Consider the following 24932-nt stretch of genomic DNA (forward strand, 5'->3'; position numbering starts at 1 on the left):
TTGATGTCTATCCTTTTTCTTCAGGGTTGAAATAATACCCCTCTTTCCTGGTATGATAATAGGATTTTATTTTATATTTTATCTTTTGGCAGTGTTCAGATAGATAAGTGGAGAAAAACATTGTTATTTTTACTTTTAGAAAACTGAACTCTAACATAGATAAAAAATGTGTTTACTACTTTCAGTCGACCTGATAAAAAGCAACGTATGGTAAATATTGAAAACTCCAGGCACCGAAAACAAGAGCAGAAGCACCTTCATCCACAGCCTTATGAAAGGGAAGGTAAATGGCAAAAATACGGTCGTGCTAATGGAAGACACACGGCAAATCTTGAGATAGAGCTGGGGCAATTACCTTCTGACCCTAAGTACTGACTGATTCATGATTGAGTTAGATTAGGGAGTTAAGAGATGTGGATGCTTTCTACTTTGTTTGATGTTGAAATTCAGATGAACTCCCCATGACTGTCCTTACATTATGCAAAAGCAAAGCTTACTAACTTGCATTTCCCTATAGCTTAGGTTTGTTAAAAACAAAAACTTTTTTTTTCCGCTCTGGGGGAAAAAATGGTAGTTTTATTAAGGAAACCAGGCATGAGACATTCTGTGCATGAAACAAGGCCTGGTTTGAGTAGCTGAGCTTAGTGTGAGCTCAGCTCACCCAGGGCGGTACGTGCTGTGTGGAGGTGTGCAGCAAGCCTGAGCTAAGGTGGGACTCCGTGCTAACATTTCTACTTTCACGCTTTTGTCTCTCTGTGGGTTCAAGAGCCTGTTGGCTTGTGAAGAGCTTGCTGGCTTGTCTTGTGAACTCTCTTGCACACCTGAATGCTATGGAAGAAACAATAAACTGCACCGTGAGGAAACTAAAGGTCTCTCTCAAGTCTAGCGCCGTATTAGTGTTCTCTGAGAATGCCTCAGGACAGTGTATGGTACAGCTGTCCCCGGGGGCTTCCTCTCATTTCACAAGTCACCTACAGTTTTTCTCGGTTATGCCAATGTCTCTGCAGAAGTCCTCACAGTTCAGTTCCTTCCTGTATTGACCATGCCTGTTAGCCTTCGCTCATAGACATGTATGTGACTTCCTGTTCGACGCTCTGGCCAGTGAGTGTGGAAGAACGTAGCGGTCCTCTCATAGCTTCCTGAGGTGAGGAAGGCATGGATCTCCTGCAAGCAAATAAAGTCGTGTTTGCCAAGTGCAACTTGAAGGAATTCTAGAGTTGTCAACTACAACCTTCCTTTTGTGACTTTTTCCTTCTGGAAGCAGGATTCCTGGTCAAGGCATGACTGGTGGCTAAACGTATCTAGCAAGTTACAGAGCAAGGTTGATTTTACCAGGGAAAAGATCAATTATGGAATATTGGGGTTGGAATCATTATATTTTGTCAATTTTACTGGATTAAGAAACTATTAGGCCCAGGCAGTGGTGTCCTATGCCTTTAATTCCAGCACTAAGAAGTCAGAGGGAGGCAGATCTCTGAATTTGAGGACAGCCATTGGGGGGGGGGGGCAGAGGAGATGGCTCATTTGGCCAACTAGTTGCTGACTAAGCCTGAGGATCTGAGTTCAGACCCCTAGAACCCACATAAAGAGTTGGGCATGGCAGTTGGGTGGGGTGGCACATATCTTTAGTTCTACCTAGCACTTGGGAGGCAGAGGCAGATGGATTCCTGTGCATTCCAGGACAGCTAGGGCTATATTGCGAGACCCTTTCTCTAAAAATAAATAGACATGGTGGCACATAACTGTAGCCCTAACTGTGGGTCATTGGAGTGGGGCAGAGATAGGATTTGGGAAGCTGTGGCAAGCCATAATTGTTATGTTCCAGGTTTAGTGAGAGACCAGGTTCAAAAAATGAGGTAGGAAGGAACAGGGGGTAGCATCGGTGAACTTGAACCTCTGGCCTTTCCACGTGTGTATGCAGAAATATGGATACACATGTACAATGAGGAGACAAGCCGGGCAGCAAAGAAGCACATTTCCTAAGTTTGTAAGTTTTTAAAGACTTGAGGGGAGACCTGCCCTGAATGTTGGTGACACATTTCCTGTAGGCTGTGGTCCAGTTTGAATAAAGAAAAGGGAAGAGCAAACTGAACCAGGATGTTCCCCCTTATTACATGCTCTTCCACAGACCAGGCAGCAGGCTCACATTCTCACTGCAGCTGCAACAGGGGAGTTGTTCCTGCCCAGCACCATGCCGCCTCTGCCACACTGGGCAGGTGTCCTGAACCTGAGCCAGAATAAAACCTTTCTCCTTAAAGTCTTTTTTTTTTGTTGATCACGTGTTTGGCCACAGCCATTAGAGAACTAACTCATACAGAGGCCGAGAGGGATCAGGGAAGCAGATTGTTGTTAATCTAATGAAAACATCTGAGTTGACATACCTTCTCCAGAACATTGAAGGTGACCAAGTGAGTGGGGAGTGACGCATTGCTGTGAAACTCTTCTTGTAACCAGCTTAAGGGGTTTACGTAGAACATATCTGCTTCATCAAGATACTGAGTTTTTCCAGTCAAGTCTGGGGGACACTGGAGAAACCGCATGGACAGTGGGCAGTGAACATGGCTGTGGGAGAAAGGGAAAAGGAGACACCCCAAGTTTGCATATTCTTTCAGGCTGACCTTGAGCCCAGGCAGAACTGCCTTCCTCACCTGTAGTAAGGTGTGGAGTGGCAGGGCATCATTATGAATACCGAAGCCGAAGTTGGGTCAGGACCTCTGGGGCAGACTTTCTGAATGTGATTCATGACATCCAGGGCCCCTCTCTGATGAACGAGGCCAGTGTAGAGTGCCAGCGGCACATTTGACAAGAGCAGGAAGCTCAGCGCTGCCTTCCTCCATGCCTTCAGGTGAGCTAGTGAGTAACCTGCATGGAGATAGGTGGGTAAGAGGAACCCCGGGCAGCCTTGTTTCCTGTTCTCAGCAAATACATTTGTATACTGTTCCATGCAAACATAAGCAGTGGTCCTGTGTGGCCAATGAACAGGCAGTGAGTCATCTCTGACCACTCACCACTGTACTCTCAGGCAGGGTCTAGCTGCCTTCTAGTCAGTCAAGGGTAAGGTATGGATAACAGCTGTCCAGTCTTAACTTGTAGATTTAAGTCCCTGAGGACATCTGACATCCTAAGATTTCCAAGGGGACTTCTGATAAATAATAATATTCTGAATAATTCCAGGACAATTTGAAGGGCATAGTTAAACAGCTAGCCTGGACTAAGATTCATGATTTTCCTTTTTTTTTTTTTTTTTTTGGCTTTTCGAGACAGGGTTTCTCTGTGTAGTCCTGGCTGTCCTGGAACTCACTCTGTAGACCAGGCTGGCCTCGAACTCAGAAATCCGCCTGCCCCTGCCTCCCAAGTGCTGGGATTAAAGGTGTGCGCCACCATCGCCTGGCAATTCATGATTTTCTTAACAGGAGCAATACTGCTTGTTCAAACATACCCAGTCAAATCCCACCACCCAGTAGGTGTTTTTATTTGCATGTAACATGGGCATGTAGTCCTCATAAAGCATCACTCCAAGTGCCTCCTTTGCTCCTGTTGTCTGGTCCTAAGAAGTGTTGTGCTGGGATGCAGCTAAGTGCTAGGAGGCTCGCTTGGCTTCCATCTCACACACACAGTACAAACCACTCTATGTCAACTAGCTCTTTGTATGCTTGTGGGGTTTGTGGTTTTTGGAATGTACTTTTACTGTGTAGCCCAAGATGGCCTCAGACTCTCAAGTACTGGGATTACAGTTGTGTGCTACCATGCTGATAAATGTACTAGTTACCTTACTATGCATGGGCTTTAGGTTTTGTCATGCAGTTATAACAGTCTTCTCCAATGGTGACTTACCAGGGTGGTTCACACCATGGAGAGGATGGGAAGCCATGAGCTTTCACTTAGTAATTCCATCTCCTGTGTTGCACAGTGGCAAGAACTTCTAAAAAAGAATACTCCAAGGTCACTGGGCAGTGGTGGCACAGCAGAGGCAGGCGGATCAAGAGCAGCCTGGTCTACAGAGTGAGTTCCAGGACAGTAGGGCTACGCAGAGAAACTCTGACTCGGATGGGGGTGGGGGTGGAGAAGCCAAGGAAAAACTCCCATTACCTTCTCTAGTATGTTCGGTCACTTAGAAATAGATGTTATTTTCTACATTTCTAAATGTTGCTGGGAAGGAAGGCAGGCTGTTAAGTCGGTTACGGTGTTCACATAAGAAAAGGAAAGGGGTAGTTTATTTAGCTGGAGCCCAGTGGAGACGGGCAAGGCTGCATCTTACCCTCTGCACAGGCAGAGGTAACAGGAAGTTCAGGTTACTGCTCTCTTAAGGAAACAAAGCTATATTTTTCACCGAACACAACCTAAATACTAAATCCTCCGACAAAGATGTTGTAGTGGAATTGTGAATATCAGACATTAAAATTAACTGGAGAATATGTAGTGTGTGATTCCCAGTAATCCCAGCTAGTAGGGAGGCAGAGGCAAGAGGGGCGTAAGTTTAAGGCTAGCCTGGGCAACTTAGCAAGCTCTTCTGGTTGAGCAGTTGCTTCCAGGGAAGAAGACTGGGAGGGGTGGCAGCAAGTGGGTAAAGGCCTTGCCACACAAGCCTGAGTTGGATCCCTTGAGTCCATGCCCCCCAGGTCTCACTAGGCTGGTCTAGAACTTTGGTTTCTTCAGTCTCTAGTGCAAGGATTACAAGTATACACAACACCTGCTATTTTGGAGTTTTCAATTTTTTCCCCTTGAGACAGGATCTTGCCACACATGTAACCTAGGCTGTCCTTAACCTGCAGCCCTCTGGCCTGGGCTGCTAGAGTGCTGGCACGAAGACAGGTACCACTTTCCCTGACCTGTTGGCTTTAGAACACAGAATCCGTCTTGAAGCAGTGCATAAATAATGTTGATAGACAGTTCAGAACTCAGAACAAGTGCTCTTCAGTGGGAAGCAAAGGTCTCTACTGGCCAGGAGCAAACCAATGACATCTAATTCTTGTTGGCAGGACATCAGCACACCTCAGCATTTCTGCTTGGGCTAGTAGATAAGACACCAAGGTACAGTGCACACTGTGAGGAACTCGCTAGAGGAGTGAGGGCTCTGGCTAGTCTAGAGACTGACTAAAAACCTTACTTTTTAACCACCTCTTGAATCTGGCCTGGTTTTTGATTTGCTGTGACCCAAAGACTGGTGGAAAGACCTGCAGATTTCAGGCCCAGGCCTCCTACCTTCCCACTCTTCTCGTGGAACCCTGAGAGTATCATGTAAGAAGCTCCACCTGACACACTGGGCAGTGAGAAGGCTCCTGAGCTGATGTACAGCTAGTGTGGCCCACAAATCTAGAGCCCATCCAGTGCTCCGTCCAGGCAGTGTGAATGAGCAGAGTTAAGATGTAGCTCATAAGAATAAATGGCATTGCCAGGCGGTGTTGGTGCACGCCTTTAATCCCAGCACTTGGGAGGCAGAGGCAGGTGGATTTCTGAGTTTGAGGCCAGCCTGCTCTACAGAGTGAGTCCCAGGACAGCCAGGACTACACAGAGAAACCCTGTCTCGAAAAAACAAAACAAACAAACAAACAAAAAAAGAATAGCATTAAAAGTCACTACAAAGCAGTGGCTAATAGTGACATTTACATGAAACAGGTTAAAATAGGTCACCAGAACAGATAACAGATAACAGAATAAGGCTTAGATTTGAGGAGCTTGGGAAAGACTCAACAATTCTAAGGAAAGCTGCATGGCACAGCAAGCCCGTTATCCTGTCACTGGTGCGGATGGGCTTAGAGAATAATCTGGAGTTCACTGCCAGCCTGGATGACATAGAATTCTGCATGGATGTTTCAGCCAGCCAGACTGTCTTACCTCTTACCCCGGAAAGAAAGTAGACTGTCCAGTGGTCATTCTTTTGTGTTATGTAATACAGAAAAAGGCCATTTAGGAGCTAGGCAGAGTGGTTCACATCTGTAATCCCAGCATTTGGTAGGTTAAGGCAAGAGGATGACCCTTGAGTTCAGGTCTGGCCACATTGAGAGCTCTAGGTCAGCTCTGTCTCTATAGCCAGACAACAGACACCCACAGAGCATTAGAATACAAAAAAAGCAAACACTACAGTAATAGTTTGTAATTAGGAAAGGTTTCATTGAGCCTAATTGGAAATAAGTAGCTCCTTGGGCATTGACAGTCTCTTAATGTTTCATTGCTCTTTTGAGACAGGATCTTGCTATCGAAGCCCAGGCCGCCCTTGACTTGTGGTTGATCCTCCTGCCTTTTCCTATTCAAGGCAGGGATTACATCAGTGCTGCCAAGTCTGGCTTCTGTTAGCTACTCTTTCTAAAATGTATTCTGTATTAGACAAAAATACTTACCACAGAATACCATGCAAAATGGCAAAACTGGATAGATAAACCTGAATTCTTTGTGGCCCAACATGCTATAATAAAAGATATTAAGACAAAACATTAATTTTATGTTAGTCTGAGAAATTAATGTAATTAAACTACATGACCTGTTTATTTTTCAAGTATTTGACACAGAATTCCTTTTTTTTTTTTTTTGATAACTTTTTCGCCAGCCTCAAACTCTTGACACTTGTGCTTTAGTCCATGTTGCTGGCATTACAAGCATTATACCACTCATCAACTCAGGAACCACACTCCTTTCTAAATAGAGTGCGATTGAAATTATAATGTACAATTATACTTAGAAAAAATTCTATTATCTATTCAGTTAAGTAATGTTACTCAAACCTAGAATAAGGATACATTCCTTTAAAATGTTTTAGTGTATGTTGCAGGTGAGGCTCTCACACCACAGTGCCCATGTGGAGGTCAGAGGACCAGGACTTGTGGGCATCGGTAGTCTCCTTCCATGTGGATCCTGGTGATACTGCTCAGGGCCTCAGGCATGGTGGTAGGTGGTGGTAGGTTCCTCTACCTGCGGAGCTATCTTCCCCAGTTCCTCATTTTTATCTCACAGTTAGACAGCTGTAGGAACAGGTCTAAGTCCTTTGAGTAGCACTTTCATCTGATATAATCTCTACCACTATATCCTAAGAAACAACGTCTCAATAGTTTTAGAAAGAACTTCTCAGTAATTTCAGAATCTCTCAGTAACATTTGAACATTTACCTGCTTTAAACAAAGTCTTACCTGTACACCAGCAGTGTCCACAGCACAGTCAGCAGTAGTATACGGAGCCTCTTTGGGGCCAGGAAGCAACCATGAATGAAGAAGGGTAAGTGGGTCCCCAGGATAACTGGAAACCCCTGACTGAAGTACCAGTGCCATGGATGGGAACCATAAAACGTCCCCGAGTTCTGCAGCACGTTAAATTTCAAGAAATTAAATTGGACCAGCGTCCACTGGCATAAGTGAAAGAGAAAGAAAAACGGGTTAGTGTCAGAAACTGATCTAGGGCTTTCTAGTATTTGACAGAATCACAACATTAAATAAGAATTTAATCCAAAAACTCAAGCATCAGTCTTTAGTAAGTCTGTGTAATGAGTTCTTGCTAATAACTTGTCTGTTTGTATTTCTTTTTTTCTCACCCCTTCTTTCTTTCTTTCTTTCTTTTTTTCTTGGAGATAGGGTTTCTCTGTGTAGCCTGTCCTGGAATTTCATCTGTAGATGAGGTTGGCCTTGAACTCAGAAATCCACCTGCCTCTGCCTCCTAAGTGCTGGGATTAAAGGCGTGCGCCACCACCGCCCTGGTTAATAACTTGTTTTTCTAAGTATTTGATAGTGTTAATTTGTAAAATGCTAAGTTTTTAAGGTTTAAGGTAAATATCAAATTATGAATAATCACTCACACATATATTTTATTTTATATCCAATCAGAAAAGGGAATTTTTTTAATTTTTTTTTTTTTAATTGTGTGTGTGTGTGTGCACTTGAACACATGCCCTCATGCCTGATTGCTCTTTGAGAGGGGATCAGATTCCCTGTTATGAGCGGCTTCTACGCGGATGCTGAGACTCCAGCAATTAGGGAGCCTTGTGGATTACAGGTGTGAGCTACTACACCGAGCGCACGCCACCACAGCCGGAGTAAATACAAAGCTCTGAAAGACCAGCTTGACATTTCAGAGCAGTAAGTGGTGAAAATAGATAGCTAATTTAGCTTACTCTAATTTTTACTTACTTGGCCAAAAAAGATACGGTCAATTATCAGAGACAGACTGAAGGTTATAAATCTGAAAAACAAAGTAGAATGGTGACTCACATGGGAACCTGCTGAACTCTAGGCCACTGTCTTTGTCCCAGCACGACTTTAAAAATGCTTTACAAGCTCACCAGCTGTGGGTTCATACATTTTCAAAGAACTTTCAGTGATGAGAAGATGCACTTAAGCAAACATTAAAAAACAAAATCACTATTGTATCTAGTCTCAGATACTTAACCCGTCAACATAAGAATATAGAGACTTATTATTCCGAAGTCCACAGGGTTTGAAAAGTCCTAACTGTAGTTGGCAAGGTGCCTGTGGCTCCAGTATTACAAGAGATCAGCTGCCCAGCACTCAGAGATGCTGGGAGCTTCATTGGCATCATGCTCCTAGGACTGGAAGCTTCCTGTGTGTGCGCGTGCTGCAGTTTATTCATGTCTAATGTCATGGGTGGAATTGTCACACTGCTTTTATTCTGTTTTACAATACTCATTTTTAGGTTTTTTTTGTTTTTTGTTTTTTGTTTTTTTGAGCACTGGCTGCAGACACTATCATAGTTCCCATGTGTTGTCAACTTTTCACACCGGAGAGAACCTCAGTTGACGAATTGTGTCCATGTAATTGTCTGTGGCACATCTGTGTGGCATCATCTTAACTGTTAAGTGATGTAGCAGTTCACTGTGGGTGCAGCCATCATTGGGCCCATAGGCCAGGCTGTGTGAGAATGGCAGCTGAGCAGGCCAGAGGATGCCAGCCAGCAAGCAGCATTCCTTAGAGGTTTCCTTCCTTTAGTCTGTCCCTCCAGGATCCTGCCTTGGCTTCCCTGGGTAATGGACACAGTTGGTAAGCTGTAATCAACCCTTTCTTCCCCAAGTTGGTTTTGATGAGTGTTTTATCACAACCACAGAAAGCTAACAAGGAGATGCAGCTATATAAATTTGTTTTGTTTTGTTTTGTTTTTGTCTTTGAGACAAGGTCTCTTTATGTGGGTGGCCCTGACTGTACCAGGACTTGCTATGTAGGACAGCTGGCCTCAGACTCAGATCCACCTGGCCCTGCCTCCTGAGGGCTTGGATTAAAAACATGTACCACCATGCCTATCCTTGATTTGTCTTTTGAAATGTATTGAACTGGGCAGTGGTGGTGCACGCCTTTAATACCAGCACTTGGGAGGCAGAGGCAGGAGGATTTCTGAGTTCGAGGCCAGCCTGATCTACAAAGTGAGTTCCAACCAAACAAGAAAATGTATTGAACCCAAGGCCCAAGGTCTTGTACATGATAAACAAGCAGTGAGTGCAGCTGAGCACATTTTCGGTTTGCTTTGAGACCGAGTCTTACTGTGTAACCCTGGTTGGCCCGGAATTCACAGACATCTACCTACCTCTGCCTCCTGAGTGCTGTGGTTAAAGTTATGTGCCACATCCTGTACAATGAACACCTTTAAACTTAGTGGCAATCTGGATTTTATATAGATTTATATATGTGTGTTAGTGTTTTGTATGCATGTATGTGTACCACATATGTGGTTGGTACCCTCAGAGGTTAAAAAAGGGTGCTGATTCCACAACAGCCAGGGCTGTTGGAGAAACCTGGTCTCAAAAAACCCAACCAACCAACCCACCAAAAGAGGGTGTTGGATCCCCTGGAACTGAAGTTATGAATCCACCTAGTGCTGGGAACTAACCCTGGATCCTCTGCAGGGGCAACAACTGCCTTGTTGCTTTTTTTTTTTTTTTTTTTTTTCCAACACAAGGTTTCTCTGTATAGCCCTGGCTGTCCTGAAATTCACTCTGTAGACCAGGCTGGCCTCGAACTCAGAAATCCGCCTGCCTCTGTCTCCCAAGTGCTGGGATCAAAGGCGTGCACCACCACTGCCCAGCTCAACATCTTTTTTTTTTTTTTAAAGATCAGCAAACTCGTTCAAGGCCATTATTTCTAGAATTTGGGAGATTGAGGAAGGGAGGGGTCTAGGAGTTCAGGGCCAGCCTGGCTAACATAGCAAGTTCCAGGCCAGCTTTGAGATAAGGCTGTCTCAAAAACAAAACAGGCTGGGACTTGTGGGACACAGGGTTAATGCCATCATTCATAAAATAGAGGCAGGGGCTGGTGAGATGGCTCAGTGGGTAAGAGCACCGACTGCTCTTCCAAAGATCCTGAGTTCAAATCCCAGCAACCACATGGTGGCTCACAACCACCCATAATGAGATCTGATGCCCTCTTCTGGTGCATCTGAAAACAGCTACAGTGTACTTATTTATATAATAATAAATAAATCTTTAAAAAAAAAAAGAAAGTCAGAAAGAAAAGAAAATAGAGGCAGGCCTGGGCTGATAATGAGACCTGTGGGGCAGCGGTGGACCTGGTAAGGTTGAGCTGGGTTGGCAGCCCTAGGGGGCTTCACCTGCTACAGACACCAAGCCCCTCTCATGTAGCCACAGCCCCCACAGAGAGAGTTGTGACCATCGGCCATAGGGGCAGCATCCTCTACCCCAATCCCCTCCACATATAGATGAGAAATCCCTAATAGCTCACACCAAGCCAATAGGAAGCACCTGCTGTTAGACCCCAACCCGCTCCAAAACTGTATAGAAGATCCTATCTAGAAGGAATAAAGGTGTGTGAGAATTACTCCATCACCCTGCGCCTCGCATGCTAGCCAACCCTCCACCGGCTCGGCTCAGGCAGGGGCAGCAAGCAGCTGCAAAGGCTGCACTTCCCCATCCCTGCTTGCACCCTTTCTCCTTCGCTTGAATGCTCCCTCTGGGCCAGGCCAGAGACTTCCATGGATAGCACCTGGTGCACAGACCAGCAACTGGTGCCCATGTGGACCATGCCCAGCTGAAGCATACCCCAGCTAGTGACCACTCAGACCCACATCGGAATTCCAGATTAAACTAAGACCATGAGTAAACCTCTGACACTTTTTCAAAAGTCCCAGGCTTTCCTCTCTCTGTGTCTTTCTCTCTGTGACTCTCTTCTCTTCCTGACCCCTTTCTCTTCCTCTCAGGATCCCCACTCTCCCTGCTCTTGCCACCTTAATCCTTCGCCCGCTGCTCCTGGCTCCCAGTCCCTTTGACACTTCAAATCTAATTGTGGACTTAACTCGCCCTGCTACTGCAGCAACTAGCCTCGGCTCTCCACTTTTTGCCCCTTTCCAGCCCCACAACTAGGGCTGCTACTCAGCTAGCAGAGCCATGATGCTGATGGCAGCGCATGCCCAGAGCTTTCTACCTTCCCCTGCCTGCCAGCCCAAGCCCCGCCCACAGTCCCAGCCACAGCCCCGCTGCCCAGCGCTCCTCCACAATGCAGACAGAAAAGCAGATGCGATTGCCCTTTCCTATAGCCCAGCCCACGCTGCTGTCCTGCGGCTGGACAGACAGAGCACAGATATGGGTGTTGTCTCACATCCTCTGGCTCTGCCTATACCTGACAGGGTGCTTCCAAGTCTCTCTCTGGTCTACTTTTAGGGTATACCAGCCAATGGGGGTTGCGGGGTGGGAACCTGCCCACTGGAGTGCATAGCTGGGGAGTGACAGCATGCCCTTCACCCCAAAATTTTCAGTCTTTGTTGCTTCTTGTTCTCCCCAACAGGAACACCTAAAACAATGTTTGCGCCTTTTAACCCAAAATTTTCATAGTTCTTTATTTAAACGTTTATTCTTTTCCCTAGCAAATTCGTGTCTTCTAACCTAAAATTGCCCTACAAATTTTCAATTTGTTTAAAATTTCTTTTAAGGTTCAAAAATCATATTTAATCTACCCCCACGGGTCAAATAAACTATGCTGATAACCATTATTTATTCCTTAATTAACAACCAGTTTCCTTTTACAGACAAGCTGTTACTGCCTATCCCAGATACATAACTAGCATGGTATTTTCTTCCTCAGCCATCCAAAGCAGATAAATCTTCAACTCTTCTGCTTTCCTTAATACAACACAGGTAACTCTCAAACTTTCAGGACTAAATTCCTCTAACACCCTTGCTTTTTCTAGGACCATAACAGCAATGAACTCCCAAGCAAACTATTACAGGCTTCACACACACTGCCCACCCTGTGCAGTTTATCTCTACTTAAAAAACAAACAAACAAACAAACAAACAAAAACCAGACAGCGCTGCTACCACAGACCCTGCCAAGTCCGACCCACCATCTCCTTGCCTGGGGCAATGAAGCTGCCTTCGTCCAGACACATTAACTGGCTCACTCATCCCTTGTCTCCTTAGCCCCACCCCTCGTTGCCCCTCTGACTTATGCTGTATTTTATTTTGATGCTTTCACCCCATGCAAAATTTCACTACAAACAACACTAGACAGTCACACCAGCGACTCCTTTTATTAAAAAGACAAGGAGGAACTGAGGGACAGTGAATCATGCCAGAGAACTTGGTAAGGTAGAACAGGTCTGAGACCCCGGAAACTCGAGGGACACTCCTGAGACGGTAGGCGCCTCCCCGCTCCCTGCCAAAATCTTGGCTTGGACACTTCCCACATAAGGAAACGTGACCTGTGGTCAAGTAGGCCCAGAACAGAGTTCTCCATGCTAATGAGGTACCTAGAGGCCCTGAGGGTTTAGCCAATATGCAAGCTTCCCTTCCCAGACATTCCTCCCTGCAAAAGGTATTTAATCTCAGGTCCACTCTGAGAAGTAGGTAGGCATCCATTTTCCATAATGAACAACTAATAAACAGTTTGGAACCAAGGACTCTCTCTTTCATCTACCACTGCCATGGGGAACATGGAGAAGGCCTTCTCCTACCACCAAGCTAAGGACAATGGCAGTTGAGCTAGGCTGGAGCTCCCCCACCCAAGCCCTGGGCTCATCCTCAGTTCTAGGGCCTTTTCCATTCTAGACTCCCAGCAGCACCTGGATGTCCAAGAGTCTTAGAACCACCCCAGCCTGGCCCCAGCCTCACTCCCACCCCACACTTCATTCCTGACTTCTCTGTGTGGTTCTCCAGCATCGACCGGAGGTCAGGGAGTACCAGCTTCGAGTTTTCCCACATCTCAGACTGCATTTCCCCCCATCCTGCCACCAACAGTGTCTCAGTGCTTCCCTAAGCCTAGCACCCATCCAGCAGCTGCTTGGGGTAAGCACAGTCAAACTACCCAGCCTCCAGGGAGGACTGAGGACCCACAAGACCCTGTCTCAAAAACAAACGAACAAGTAAATAAGAAAGAGCAAACCTGACTCTTCCACTGGTCTGCTTGTCTTTGTACTATTTCTAAGTCACCTTAGTCATTGTATGTCCTAACACTTTTCTCCTCTGAAGGTCCTTGCATTCCTTTAAAGGCCAGAGAATGGGGAGATGGCTCAATACCTGGCACTCCCCGAGAGACCAAGCCTCATACAGGGGCCTGCGATCCTAGTTACTCAGAAAGCCAAGACAGATGGCAAACCCATGCTCTGCTGGGCAAAGTAGACCCGCTGGCTTGGGAGACAGTTTGAATTTTCTTTGAGATGCTGTGCTGGGTGTCACATCTGGGCACTTACATCTTGTTTAACAGTTCCTGTTTCATCGCTCACCAGCTCACTGGCTTTGCTAACTTTAAATTTCTCCATGTTTCTATTTACTATAAGAACAATAGCATCACTTAAATCTAAAAAGATCATGAGGTCATATGAGCAAAACTGCTTTAGGTCCTATATAAATACAATAGAAAACTTTAGGAAATAAAGTGTGGAAATTCTAAGAAGCAGACACTTTTGTTTCACCAAAGTATAATACGGTTAACCAGTCTCATAAATCTAGACATCTAAAATAGAATACTGGGTCAATGAAATGGCTCAGTGGGTAGAGGTGCTGGCCACAGAAGCCTGATAGCCTGAGTTCAATTCCTGGAAGTAATGCAGAGAGAACCACCACCTCCACAAAAACTGTCCTCTGACCTCCACATTCGCCTTCCAGCATGCACACACTGGTGTTGAGAAAATAGAAACACAAAGTTGGAACTTTCCTGAGACATCTGATGCAGTAATTAGCTGAGAGATTAAAAAACAAAACAAAACAAAACTTCCCTACAGTCTTAATAAGATGTTATAAATGGCACCACAGCCAGACTTACCCTACAGGTAAAAAATGATGTAGAGTCAGATGGAGCTTTCTCTGTTCTTGGTAGAAATGTCTGAAGAGTAACGGCACCCATGGGATAAGAGCTGTGGGGCGGACCACACAAGCAAGTGCAACCAGGAGTGAGTACTTGACACTAGGAGCAAGGAGAGCTTGTTACAGGGACACTGGGAAACTGAGCTTGAAGTCAGGTGGCTACTTTCACTGTGAGACAGTAAGAACGTGCAGACATTTAAGGAAGTACCATTGTTTATTGCAGAGAAAGCCTTTTGTGCACACATGACCTTGTAAAGCAGAGATGTAGACTAACAGAAGAGCATCCGAAGCCCTGGCACTGAACCCAGCACCACTCACAAGAAGGAAGGTATCATGTTTTTTTTTTTTCCAAAATTTGAGTAAATTATACTCATCTGAAAGGTGTACATGCATACACCCCAGCACACATAAGATTGTATGAAAACACGTGTAAGGGTGTGTAATCTCAGCACTCCAGAGACTGAGGCAGGTGCATCATGAGTTCAAGGTGAGGTTCAGCAATTTAATGAGTGTTCCAAGTGCTAGGATCATAGTCATGAACCTCCATGCCCAGACAAGTTTTTGTCTGTTATATAGCTCAGGCTGACTTCATTCTTGCTATATGGAAGAGGCTGAATTTCAACTTCTGACCCTCTTGTCTTTGCTTCCCATGTTAGCATTTCAAAAGTATGCAACCACTATGCCCAAATAGGGTCATGATGTTTTAACAGACCTACCCAGAGTTTCTCAAATGGAATATTACATATAGAGAAAGTTGAGCAATGGGTAGTGAGACCACAAATGGACAGGGCCTGACTAGGTCTCATGGTGATAAAGGACCAAAAGGGGGAGTTAGAGACCTTAGGTTATAAAGCACAACCATATAGCCCGTCCCCCAACTGCCTTGGAGTCTACATCTCCTAATTATCTTACATGACTGAAATATTCTAATTCCCTCCCAGGCTCAGGAAACCAAAATGAGAAGCCCATTTCCTGTATCCTTACTTTTCCCCATATAGTAGTCTCCATCATATTTACAGTAACCTGAATCTATATGCAGAAATAATCTTAGTGGGGCATGGTGGCACACCACCTTTGGCCCTAGCACTTGGGAGGCAGCCCTAGCACTTGGGAGGCAGAAGCAGGCTGCTTCTCTGTAAGTTTGCAGCCAGTCTGATCAACAAAGTGAATTCCAGAACCAGAACAACCAGGAGTCCACAGTGAGGCCCTGTCTTAACAAACAGACAGACAACCCAGGAAAATTATTTTATCCAGATGATCTTTGTGCAGGAAGAGTGAGTATACTTAGCTTGTTGTGTACTTCACAAGCCTGTCTCTTCCATCCAACACAGTCTCTTTTCTGTTTTTTTGGTTTTCTTTTTTTAAGATTTATTTATTTTATGTGTATGAGTACACTGTAGCTGTACATGGCCATGAGCCATCATGTATGTGGCTGCTGTTGAACTCAGGACCTCTGCTGGCCCCGCTCGCTACGGCCTGCTCGCTTTGGCATAATACACTGTAGCTGTCTTCAGATGCACCAGAAGAGGGCATCAGATTTTATTATGGGTGGTTGTGAGCCACCATGTGGTTGCTGGGATTCAAACTCAGGACCTTCGGAAGAGCAGTCAGTGCTCTTAGCCGCTGAACCATCTCGCCAGCCCTCTTTTTTTCTGTTTTTGACGTTGCCTCTATGTGCCCCTGATTGACCTGAACTTTCTCCTTAGATGAAGCTTATGTTTGCTTTTTGCCTCCCTGGGTGCTGGGACTAAGGTTGTGTGCTAGCATACCCAGCTTTCAGTACACTGTTTTGAAATCAGATTTGACTCTGATGATTTTCTGTGTGTAGAATAAAACCCAAGGTGTGGCGAAGGGCCTGGTCCCACCCCAGCCTCACCCTTGCTCGCTCCCCACACCAGCAGACTGGCTCGTGCAGCTCTCTCAGATCCGTGCTTCTGCTCAGCCCTTCCTCGATGCTGGTCTGGGTTTTTCTTTTTTGCCATTCTGATCTGCTCAACCTGTTCACCCATGTTGGTCAGCGGACCTGCACGAACACTCTAAACCTACCTGGCTTCTGATTGCTTTAGGGAACCAAAACCGCAGTCACAACATAAGTGAGGCTTATTTATTCTCCTGGCCAACTCCTTGCCATTGCTAAAGGCTAGCCAGGCTCACCTCGCATGGGGACTTTCAAGTAGAACTTTACAAGGATCCCGGTACTTTCTTCTGGCCTTTGGAACCCAACTGAGCTAAATAGAATGCTACTTCAGTAAAGCTCTGGGTACTACAGGATTTCCTAAGCATTGTCTATACTTTGTAACCATCTCTTTTATAAGATTCACCATACAGGGTGACTGTTTCCTGTGATACTCATCATGAAGGCTTGGGAGTCTACTGGACATGCCATGTTGATACTTGGGGTTTTCAGTAGCACTTCTTAGACTTTTGTCCGCATCTATTAACAGTAAACAGCCATCTTACCTGTTCATGGACCTCGAGCCTTCCAGAGGATAGTAGAAAAGGGCGATGGCAGTGAGGGCAGCCTCCGTGGTATTGGTGAGGGTCCGGGTGCAGCAGTACCACGTGAACCAGGAGCACAGCTGGCAGAGGAACTAACGCGAGTCAGGAGTGAGTATGGCTGCCGTGGGAAGTGGGAAGCTAGGCGTTCGAGTCTGTAGGAAGCACGAGCCCAGATGCTGTAGCTGTGGCCACACACTGTTCTTAGACCGTGCCACCCACGCTCCAATACCAGTTTGTATTTTGTTATGCTAAGCCATAGTGCTTTCAGGTCTTTTTGATGGTTTGCACCTGACTTTTACTTCTTGCTAATGAAATACCCAGAACACGGACACTGATAGTGGAGTTTATAGGATATTGAAACTTCCCACTAGATCATCCGGCCACTGCTCCACCTCCTACCTCAGTGTCCAGTAGTCAGCTATCCTGAGCATCTATGGACCTTGCTTTGGAAATACTGCCCTATTTCTTCTTCTTTCTCCTCCTCCTCTTCTTCATATATGTATATAAAGCCAGTAGTGCTTTCTTTCAGGGGCATATAAACACACACATACATAAATAATTTTGATTTTTTTTTTTTATTTTGGTTTTTTTGAGACAGGGTTTCTCTGTGTAGCCCTGGCTGTCCTGGAACTCAAACTGTAGAGCAGGCTGGCCTCAAACTCAGAAATCCACCTGCCTCTGCCTCCCAAGTGCTGGGATTAAAGGTGTGTGCCACCACCACCTGGCTTGAATTGTATTTTTAAGTGTTAGAATTTTGCTATAGCCAAGGCTGACCTGGAAGTTGCTAGTCTTGAGCTAGTCAGTATCTGGCCCCCATTATTTCTTTTTCCTTTTTCCTTTTAGTTTTGACAAGGCTTTCACACATGTGGAGCCAGGTATCCTGCAACTAAGCTATAGCCTTTGCCCTGGCTCCCATATTTTTTGGTGAAAAATTAAAAGAAGTGAGAAGATGTATCAAGAGGCATTTGGTTTCGGGTTGAAAGCTAAATAAAAATCAGTTTTCCTGAAGAACATGGAAAAAAAATTATCAGAAGTCTACAAAAACATATCTTAGAAGGAACTCCTTGTTAAAGCAACAGGTGGCTTCCTGCTCTCCTACAAGGCCTTCTTATTTTATTTTATTTTTTGTTTTTTTCAGACAGGGTTTCTCTGTGTAGCCCTGGCTGTCCTGGAACTCACTCTGTAGAACAAGCTGTCCTCGAACTCAGAAATCCACCTGCCTCTGACTCCCAAGTGCTGGGATTAAAGGAGTATGCCACCACTGCCCAGCCTACAAGGCCTTTTTAAAAGGTGCCAATATTCAGGGCTGGAGAGATGGCCCAGCGGGTAAGAGCTCTGACTGTTCTTCCAAAAGGTCCTGAGTTCAAATCCCACCAACCACAAGGTGGCTCACAACTACTCATGCCCTCTTCTGATGCATCTGAAGACAGCTACAGTGAATTGCAGGCTGGAGTGAGCGAGCGAGCGGGGCCAGAGTGAGCAGGGCCGGTGCAGAGGTCCTGAGTTCAATTCCCAGCAGTCACACACATAATGGCTCACGGCCATCTGTACAGCTACAGTGTACTCATACACATAAAATAAATAAAATAAATCTTTAAAACAAAAAACAAAACAAAACAAAAAAAGTGCCAATATTAATGACAGAAAAGAGTTTTCCTTAAGGAGAACTCAGAAGGAAGGCCTCAAATGTGGGCTGGGATATTTGCTTCCATTTCATGTGCACCTTCGGCAATGTATATAATACATAAAAACGACTGTGTGTCTGAATCAGCTATCAAGAACTTAATCACTTTTTACAATGTAAAAAAAAAAAAAACAAACAAACTAAGGCGCTAAGAGCACTTATTGCTCTATTAAAGGATGGAAGTTTGGGTCCTAACACCCCAGGAGGTGGCTCATGAACACCTGTAACTTCAGCTGCAGGGGATCCCACACCCTCTTCTGGCCTCCATGGGCACCATATACAGACACAGAAAATAAAACACACCTTAAAATGTACCAAAAAATATATATATATACATGTCTGCACAAATAGGCCTTTTCTCCAGGTTAGTAATACATCATATTCCAGAAATATGTTGGTGAATGGGAAGTTTGGAATTCAGAATGTACTTCCTGATAGAAACGGTAAAATCAGTACATCTGTAAATGGTTCACATGGACAAAGTCAGGTAAAGAAATGGTGGTTCTGTGCAGCCCAGTCACCCACTGGGGTGTAGCTTGACTCGGAGATTGTATTGAAAGCCCATCTTGAAATATACCAGTAGGGCACGCCTTTAACCCCAGCACCTGGGAGGCAGAGGCAAATGGATCTCTTGTGAGTTTGAGGCCTGTCTGGTCTACAGAGTTCCAAGACAGCCAGGGCTACACAGGGAAACTCTGTCTCGAAAAAACAAAAACAAACAAACACACACACAACAAAACAACAAAAAGAACTAAGCCGCTGTTGAGATGCTTTTCCTGGCGATGCCCTCCCTCACACGCCCAGCTCCTTCGGGCACTCCATCTAGTGCTGTGCTTTAGTGCAAAGAGATTTCTCAGGAGAGCCACAGGGCGGTTGAGGGTAGGGGGCAGGCTTTAAAAGCAGCTTCAGAGTGCCAAAGATTAAGGACAGAGATGAGGACCCTGTTAGTCTAGAAGCCCAAGGGCTTCCATAGCTGGCTCCTGGGATTCAGCCTGTTCCACGTGGGGCTCAGTCAGGAGATGGCATACATCATTCAGATTTTTCTGTTTCTGACTATAGAAGGCTTTCAGGAAGTTCTGTGGATCAACTGCTTTAGGAAGCCTTTACCCCACACTTTCGCTATATCACACTGTGTCTCAAGTGCTTGGACTCACCACCCATCGTGCCACTTCCTGGTTTTCCAGCTGCTTCACGAGGGAGTAAAGCCTTACATCTGCTACAGCGGACAGAAGAGCTTGGCCAAGTCTGGGAATCCAGATCTTCAATAGTTAAAAAGAAAGCAGGTTGTTAAGCACATCTTCCTGGTTCATCCTGAATACTGTCATAAGAATAAAGAACCTGACCATTAACAGAAAACCATCCTCCCATCTCCACGTGTATCTGTTCATATGCTTGCTGTGTGTACTTGGCTTGCTGGCTCTCCCCCCCCACCCACCCCCGTCCCTCCGTCCCTCCGTCCCTCCGTCCCTCCCTCCCTCCATCCCAGCTGTCTTTTGGGAAGGTTTTGTCACATCGCCCAGCTGGCTTTGGCTTTGTTTTTCCTGCCTCAGCACCAAGTACTAGGATATACAGGTGTGAAGCACCATACCCCATTTACCCATTTTTATATTCATGTATATCTTACAACACTAATTATTCACCTTTTGTAATAGTAGGGATTGAACCTATTTTTTTTTAGAAGCATATTTATTTCCGTGAGCGTACACTAGCTTCTGTTTTTAAGTGAAGCATTTATAATGCTCAACGCTGGGCATCATAACAAGTCCTTCGTCTGTATCAGCTCACTCCTGACAGTAATCCTCCGAGGCAGATACTGCGTATTTAATACATGAAGAGACCAAGGCACAAAGAGGTTAGGTGATGTTCCCAAGGCTACAGAGCTTGTGAGCCTTAATGCCTGGACAGCCTGTGCTCTTAACAATAAAAATTTAAAAATCCAGGGCTGGTGAGATGACTAGTGGTTAAGAGTGCTTGCTGCTCTCTCAGAGGTCCCAAGTTGATAACGTTCCTGGCACACACACACATAAAACCTTTTTTTTTTTTTTTTTTTCAAGATGGTCTTAGACTCCGAGAAGAGAAAGCACAACCCCGTATAGAAACAATCTGAGCCTGAGCCTCATTTTTTTCTAGGCTCCACACAGTACCTCATGGACTCCCTTTGAATATCGGGTTGCAGCTTTCCCTGACTGAAATGAAACAGTCGAGACTCCCGGGTCTGACCTGATGACAGCCTAGCAGACCTCGAGGGCTGAGGGTACCTCAGTGGAACGCTAGCACATCAGGGAACTTGGCTTGGTTCCCTCCTGCCCCTTTCCCAGAGGATCCTAAAACAAGAGAGTGAGACTACACAGACCTTTCTTTGGTCCTGGGCACAGCTTCCTCTGAAGTACCGACCAGAATCACTAAACCAGAAACTAAGTCGTCATTCAATTTTTTTGTCACATTTTCTCACCAAAGCCAAGGAACAAAAACTATGTAAAATAGTTATCCTGTTGTCTTTAAACTGAGTTTTGATAGACTTTCTCCCTCACTTTTGCTTCTGCATGCTTATGTCTGTGTGTACATGAGGATGCCAGAGGGTGCTTCTGTCTTTCCCTGTCACTTGTTCCCTTTGAGGCAGGGGACTGACTGGGCACTGGGGACTGACCTACCCTGAGGACTGAGTTTTTGTACGGTAGAGCACAACCAGGGATAATCTTGTCTCTACCTCCTCAGGCCTATGGTCACAGGTGTTTGCAGGGACACAGCTAGATTGTTTTATGGGTGTTAAGACCTAACTCTGGTCTTCATAATTGTGGAGCAAGGGCTCTTAACCTTGAGCCACCTCTCCAGCCCCTCTTTTTTTTTTATTTAAATTTTTATTTTACTTCTTTTTAAATATCTTAAGGAGTTCTACATCAGTGTCTTTGGAACACTGGGCTTCCTAGATAAGGATGGACTTTAGGAACAACAGACTTTTAAAAACAAGTTTTATGGTACTAAGAAAGTCATTCAGTCGTTACCAATTAACTTCTGAAAAAGGAATAAACCTGGATCTGATAACAATTTTGGTCATTTTAATTTAAATTTACCAGTAATTGAACGCTGTCTTTCCCCAGAAGATGCAGAGTCTTGTAAATGCTTGCAAAGATGAGGGGGTAAGTATAACCTCTCAATCTCTCTGTCCATTCCCAGGTCAAATAGCCATAATTATTAACATTAAGGATTAAATGCAAGTAGTATTGTAGCAAATTTATTTATATTGATATGTAAAACAATGCTTTATTCTTTGACAATGAAATTTGTTTTGTTTTGTTTTGTTTTGTTTTTTTGAGCCAGGTTTCATCCATGTAGCCATGACTATTCTGGAACTTGCTCTGTAGACCAGGCTGGCCTTGAACTCAGAAATCCACCTGCCTCAGCCTCTCCAGTGCTAGGATTAAAGGTGTGCGCCACCACCTAGCTTTCTTTATAATTTGTTTTTATTTTGTGTGAGTTAGTGTTTTATTTGCATGTATATCTGAGTGAAGTTGGCAGATCTTAGAGTTACAGACAGTTGTGAGCAGTCATGTGGTTGCTGAGAACTGAACTCCAGTCCTTGGGATAAAGCAGTCAGTGCTCTTAACCACTGGGCCATCTCTCCAGCCCCAAGACAGAGCAGAGCTTTTTTTTTTTTATATAAATTTTTTTTTTAAGATTTATTTATTATCTATGAGTACACTGTAGCAGTCTTTAGACACACTCAGTCCAGCCCCGCTCATTCTGGCGTAATTCACTGTAGCTGTCTTTAGATGCACCAGAAGAGGGCATCAGATCTCATTACAGATGATGGTTGTGAGCAACCATGTGGTTGCTGGGATCCGAACTCAGGACCTTCGGAAGAGCAGTCAGTGCTCTTACCTGCTGATCCATCTCACCAGCCCGAGTTGGTTCTTCTTTAAAAAAAAAAAAAAAAAAAATTATGTGGGGTTGGAGAGATGGCTCAGCGGTTAAGAACACTGGCTGCTCTTCCAGAGGTCCTGAGTTCAAGTCCCAGCAACCACACGGTGGTTCACAACCATCTCTAATAGGTTCTGATGACCTCTTCTGGTGTTTGAAAATAGCTACAGTGTACTCACATATATAAAATAAAATAAATTAATCTTTAAAAAAAATTATGTGTATGTGTGTGCACATATATGTTCTGTGCACTGTGCACATGGAGGCCAGAAGAGGGCATCACAACTAGAACCAGGATGGTTATAAACCTCCCAGTGGGTGCTGGGAATTGTCTGGTCCTCTGTGGATAAGAGCGGCTCTCAGCACTGAGCATTCCTTCCAGCCTCTCTACCCACCCTGATGTGTTCTCATGCTTTCACTAGCTGAGCCATCTCAAGGACCTGGCTTTGTTTTGAAACAAAGCTAGGCCAGGCTATCCTTGAATTTATGATCTTGCTGTTTCAGCCTTCCAAATGCTGGGAGGGAATGAGTTTTTTACTTTATCTCTATCCTTCCACTACAAATCACTGCAGGTGTATATACTAATTGAAAGGCAGTATCAAGTCTTTTGTTTGTTCTTTTGTTGTTGGTGTTTTGTTTGTTGTTGTTTGTTTTTCGAGATGGGGTTTCTCTGTGTAGCCCTGGCTGTCCTGGAATTAGCTCTGTAGACCAGGCTTGGCCTCAAACTCAGAGATCTGCCTGCTTTTGCCTCCTGAGTGCTAGAATTAAAAAGGTGCCAGGCAGTGGTGGCGCACGCCTTTAATCCCAGCACTCGGGAGGCAGAGGCAGGCTGATTTCTAACGAGGCCAGCCTGGTCTACAGAGTGAGTTCCAGGACAGTCAGGGCTACATAGAGAAATCTTGTCTCGAAAACAAAAACAAAAACAAAAACAAACAAACAAGGCACGTGCCACCATGCCTATGTTTTTTTTGTGTGTTTTTTCTTCTCTCTTTTTGCCTTGTTAAGTCAGTGTTAAAGGAGGACATAAAATAAATATCACTACACAACAACAGCATACTTGGTTGAGCTGAAATTATTCAAAGAGATTGAAAACATGCAGTCATGAACTGAGCTCCTGAGATGAATACACACTCAGAGTGGAAAAGAAACCTTAAAGGATATCTGAAAACCATGCGGTGTGCAACTTCGAGAGACTGCCAGTATTCATCAGGAACAAAACTTGTCTGGACTAAGAAGCAGTTAAATATTCGCAGAGCAATGGTAAACAAGACCAGGTAAATGCTTTCTCCAAAAAGATCTGAAAAGCAAATCAAAGCAGTAATTGTGGCATCAAGTGAGACAGCTTCCCCTACAATTCCACACTTGTGGTACGCTGGCTCCTGCTCTGTTAAGACCTTCCACAGCACTCCACAAAGGCCATCTCGCTGATTACTGAGCCGGCTGCTGAGCTAGCTCAGGGTTGGGACTCTTGTCTAGCCTGCTCGAGGCCCTGGAGTGAGGTCCTTAGCAATGTGTAGGGAATGGAAAACAACCCACGAACACCTCCCACCACTGCGAAAATAGATACAAAGCCCACTAGGGAACATGAACACACACACGCACACGCACACACATACACACAAAATCTGTAAACCACTGGAGAGCCTCAGTTTTACTTGTGGGAAGGCTAAGGTTCAGAAACTGCTTTGCCCAACATAAAAATGCTGCTACTGACTAGGTCGGCTGTCTCCAAAGTTTGCTTTTCCCAGTGCGCTGGCAGCCTGTATGCTGAATACAGAGGATTTTCTACTTTAGTTGCCAGCAGTGGTGGTGGTTAGGGGGAGGGATTAGATTTTCTGTTAAAGTCTGTATGCCGGGTGTGATAGTGTGTCAGCACCACACAGCACTGAGGAGACGGATGCAGGAGGATTGAAACAAGCCCAAGCACAGTGGTTACAACACAGCGAAGATACTGTCCAGCCAGCCTGAGCTCATTTCCACCACGCTGCGCCGACCCAGGTGCCAGGTGCTCTGCGGTGAGCCCCACTCACCGCGGCGCCGAGAGCGCTTCTCCTGCGCGCTCACGTACTGCGTGGACTTCCTCTTCCGCAGCTTCATCTCTGCAGAGCTGCTGTGGAGATTGCGGAAGGCCGGGCTGTGGTCGCCGGCCTCCGACTCCATCCTCTCCCGGATACCTGCAGCCCACGGTGCCCGCCCCCCACTTTCTAGTAGGCGGACACATGGCACTAAGATTGGGCCCCGCGAGCCGCCGTCGCTTTGCTGCTCTGGCACTACCGCGACAGGAAGTGCTACCGGAAGCGACCGAGTCTCCGGGTGGGTCAAGAGCAAACCTCCCTGACTGGGGTTCAGTGCTGGGAAAGACAAAAATAAAGACTCTGGATGCTTTACTGCGCCTGAAACACCTCGCACTGCGCCGCCGAGGAGGCGCTCGGAGGTAACAGAGCAGAGGGAGGCAGTGCATCGCTGAGAACCAGCTCCCGGGTGACCATGACGCCCACCCCTCATGCCTCGTCCTCGCGTGGAAGGTTCTTACACGTTTCTTACAAGGACAGGAAAAAGTTATAACTCAGTGAACTTTTTGTTTGTTTT

General features: G+C 45.4%; 3 protein-coding genes across 9 annotated transcripts in view; 2 read left to right on the top strand and 1 right to left on the bottom strand.

Moving 5' to 3' along the window:
• Ccpg1 (cell cycle progression 1) overlaps positions 1 to 868 on the top strand; it is a 32403-nt gene extending 31535 nt beyond the window's left edge. For 3 of the 4 annotated variants that reach the window (XM_031343040.1, XM_031343041.1, XM_031343042.1), the window contains one exon: positions 186 to 863. In XM_031343040.1, the coding sequence (XP_031198900.1) occupies positions 186 to 375 (190 nt within the window). In that variant the 3' untranslated portion in view covers positions 376 to 863. Of the gene's footprint in view, positions 1 to 185 lie in introns of all 4 variants that reach the window. The other variant, XM_031343043.1, reaches the window with a different exon arrangement.
• Positions 558 to 24632, bottom strand: Pigb (phosphatidylinositol glycan anchor biosynthesis class B). Of its 2 annotated transcripts, XM_031343045.1 has the most exons (12): positions 24374 to 24632; positions 23505 to 23640; positions 21497 to 21614; positions 19580 to 19684; positions 16703 to 16833; positions 14202 to 14342; positions 8112 to 8163; positions 7122 to 7333; positions 6339 to 6403; positions 2649 to 2862; positions 2382 to 2562; positions 558 to 1164 (listed from the first exon to the last, which is right to left on the bottom strand). In XM_031343045.1, exons 1-12 carry the CDS (start codon positions 24501 to 24503, stop codon positions 1021 to 1023), a joined length of 1629 nt encoding a protein of 542 aa, XP_031198905.1. In that variant the 5' UTR covers positions 24504 to 24632; the 3' UTR covers positions 558 to 1020. The 2 variants fall into 2 exon arrangements, with proteins under 2 accessions (XP_031198905.1, XP_031198906.1); XM_031343046.1 differs by lacking the exon at positions 8112 to 8163 and having other exon boundaries at positions 14202 to 14292.
• Pigbos1 (PIGB opposite strand 1) overlaps positions 24521 to 24932 on the top strand; it is a 3676-nt gene continuing 3264 nt past the window's right edge. The window contains exon 1 of one of the 3 annotated variants that reach the window (XM_031343054.1): positions 24521 to 24656. The gene's annotated coding sequence lies outside the window, so the exon portion shown is untranslated. Of the gene's footprint in view, positions 24778 to 24801; positions 24869 to 24932 lie in introns of those variants that run through there. The other 2 variants (XM_031343052.1, XM_031343055.1) reach the window with 2 other exon arrangements.

The sequence above is a fragment of the Mastomys coucha genome, unplaced genomic scaffold, assembly GCF_008632895.1.
Source record: "Mastomys coucha isolate ucsf_1 unplaced genomic scaffold, UCSF_Mcou_1 pScaffold23, whole genome shotgun sequence".
NCBI lineage: Eukaryota > Metazoa > Chordata > Mammalia > Rodentia > Muridae > Mastomys > Mastomys coucha.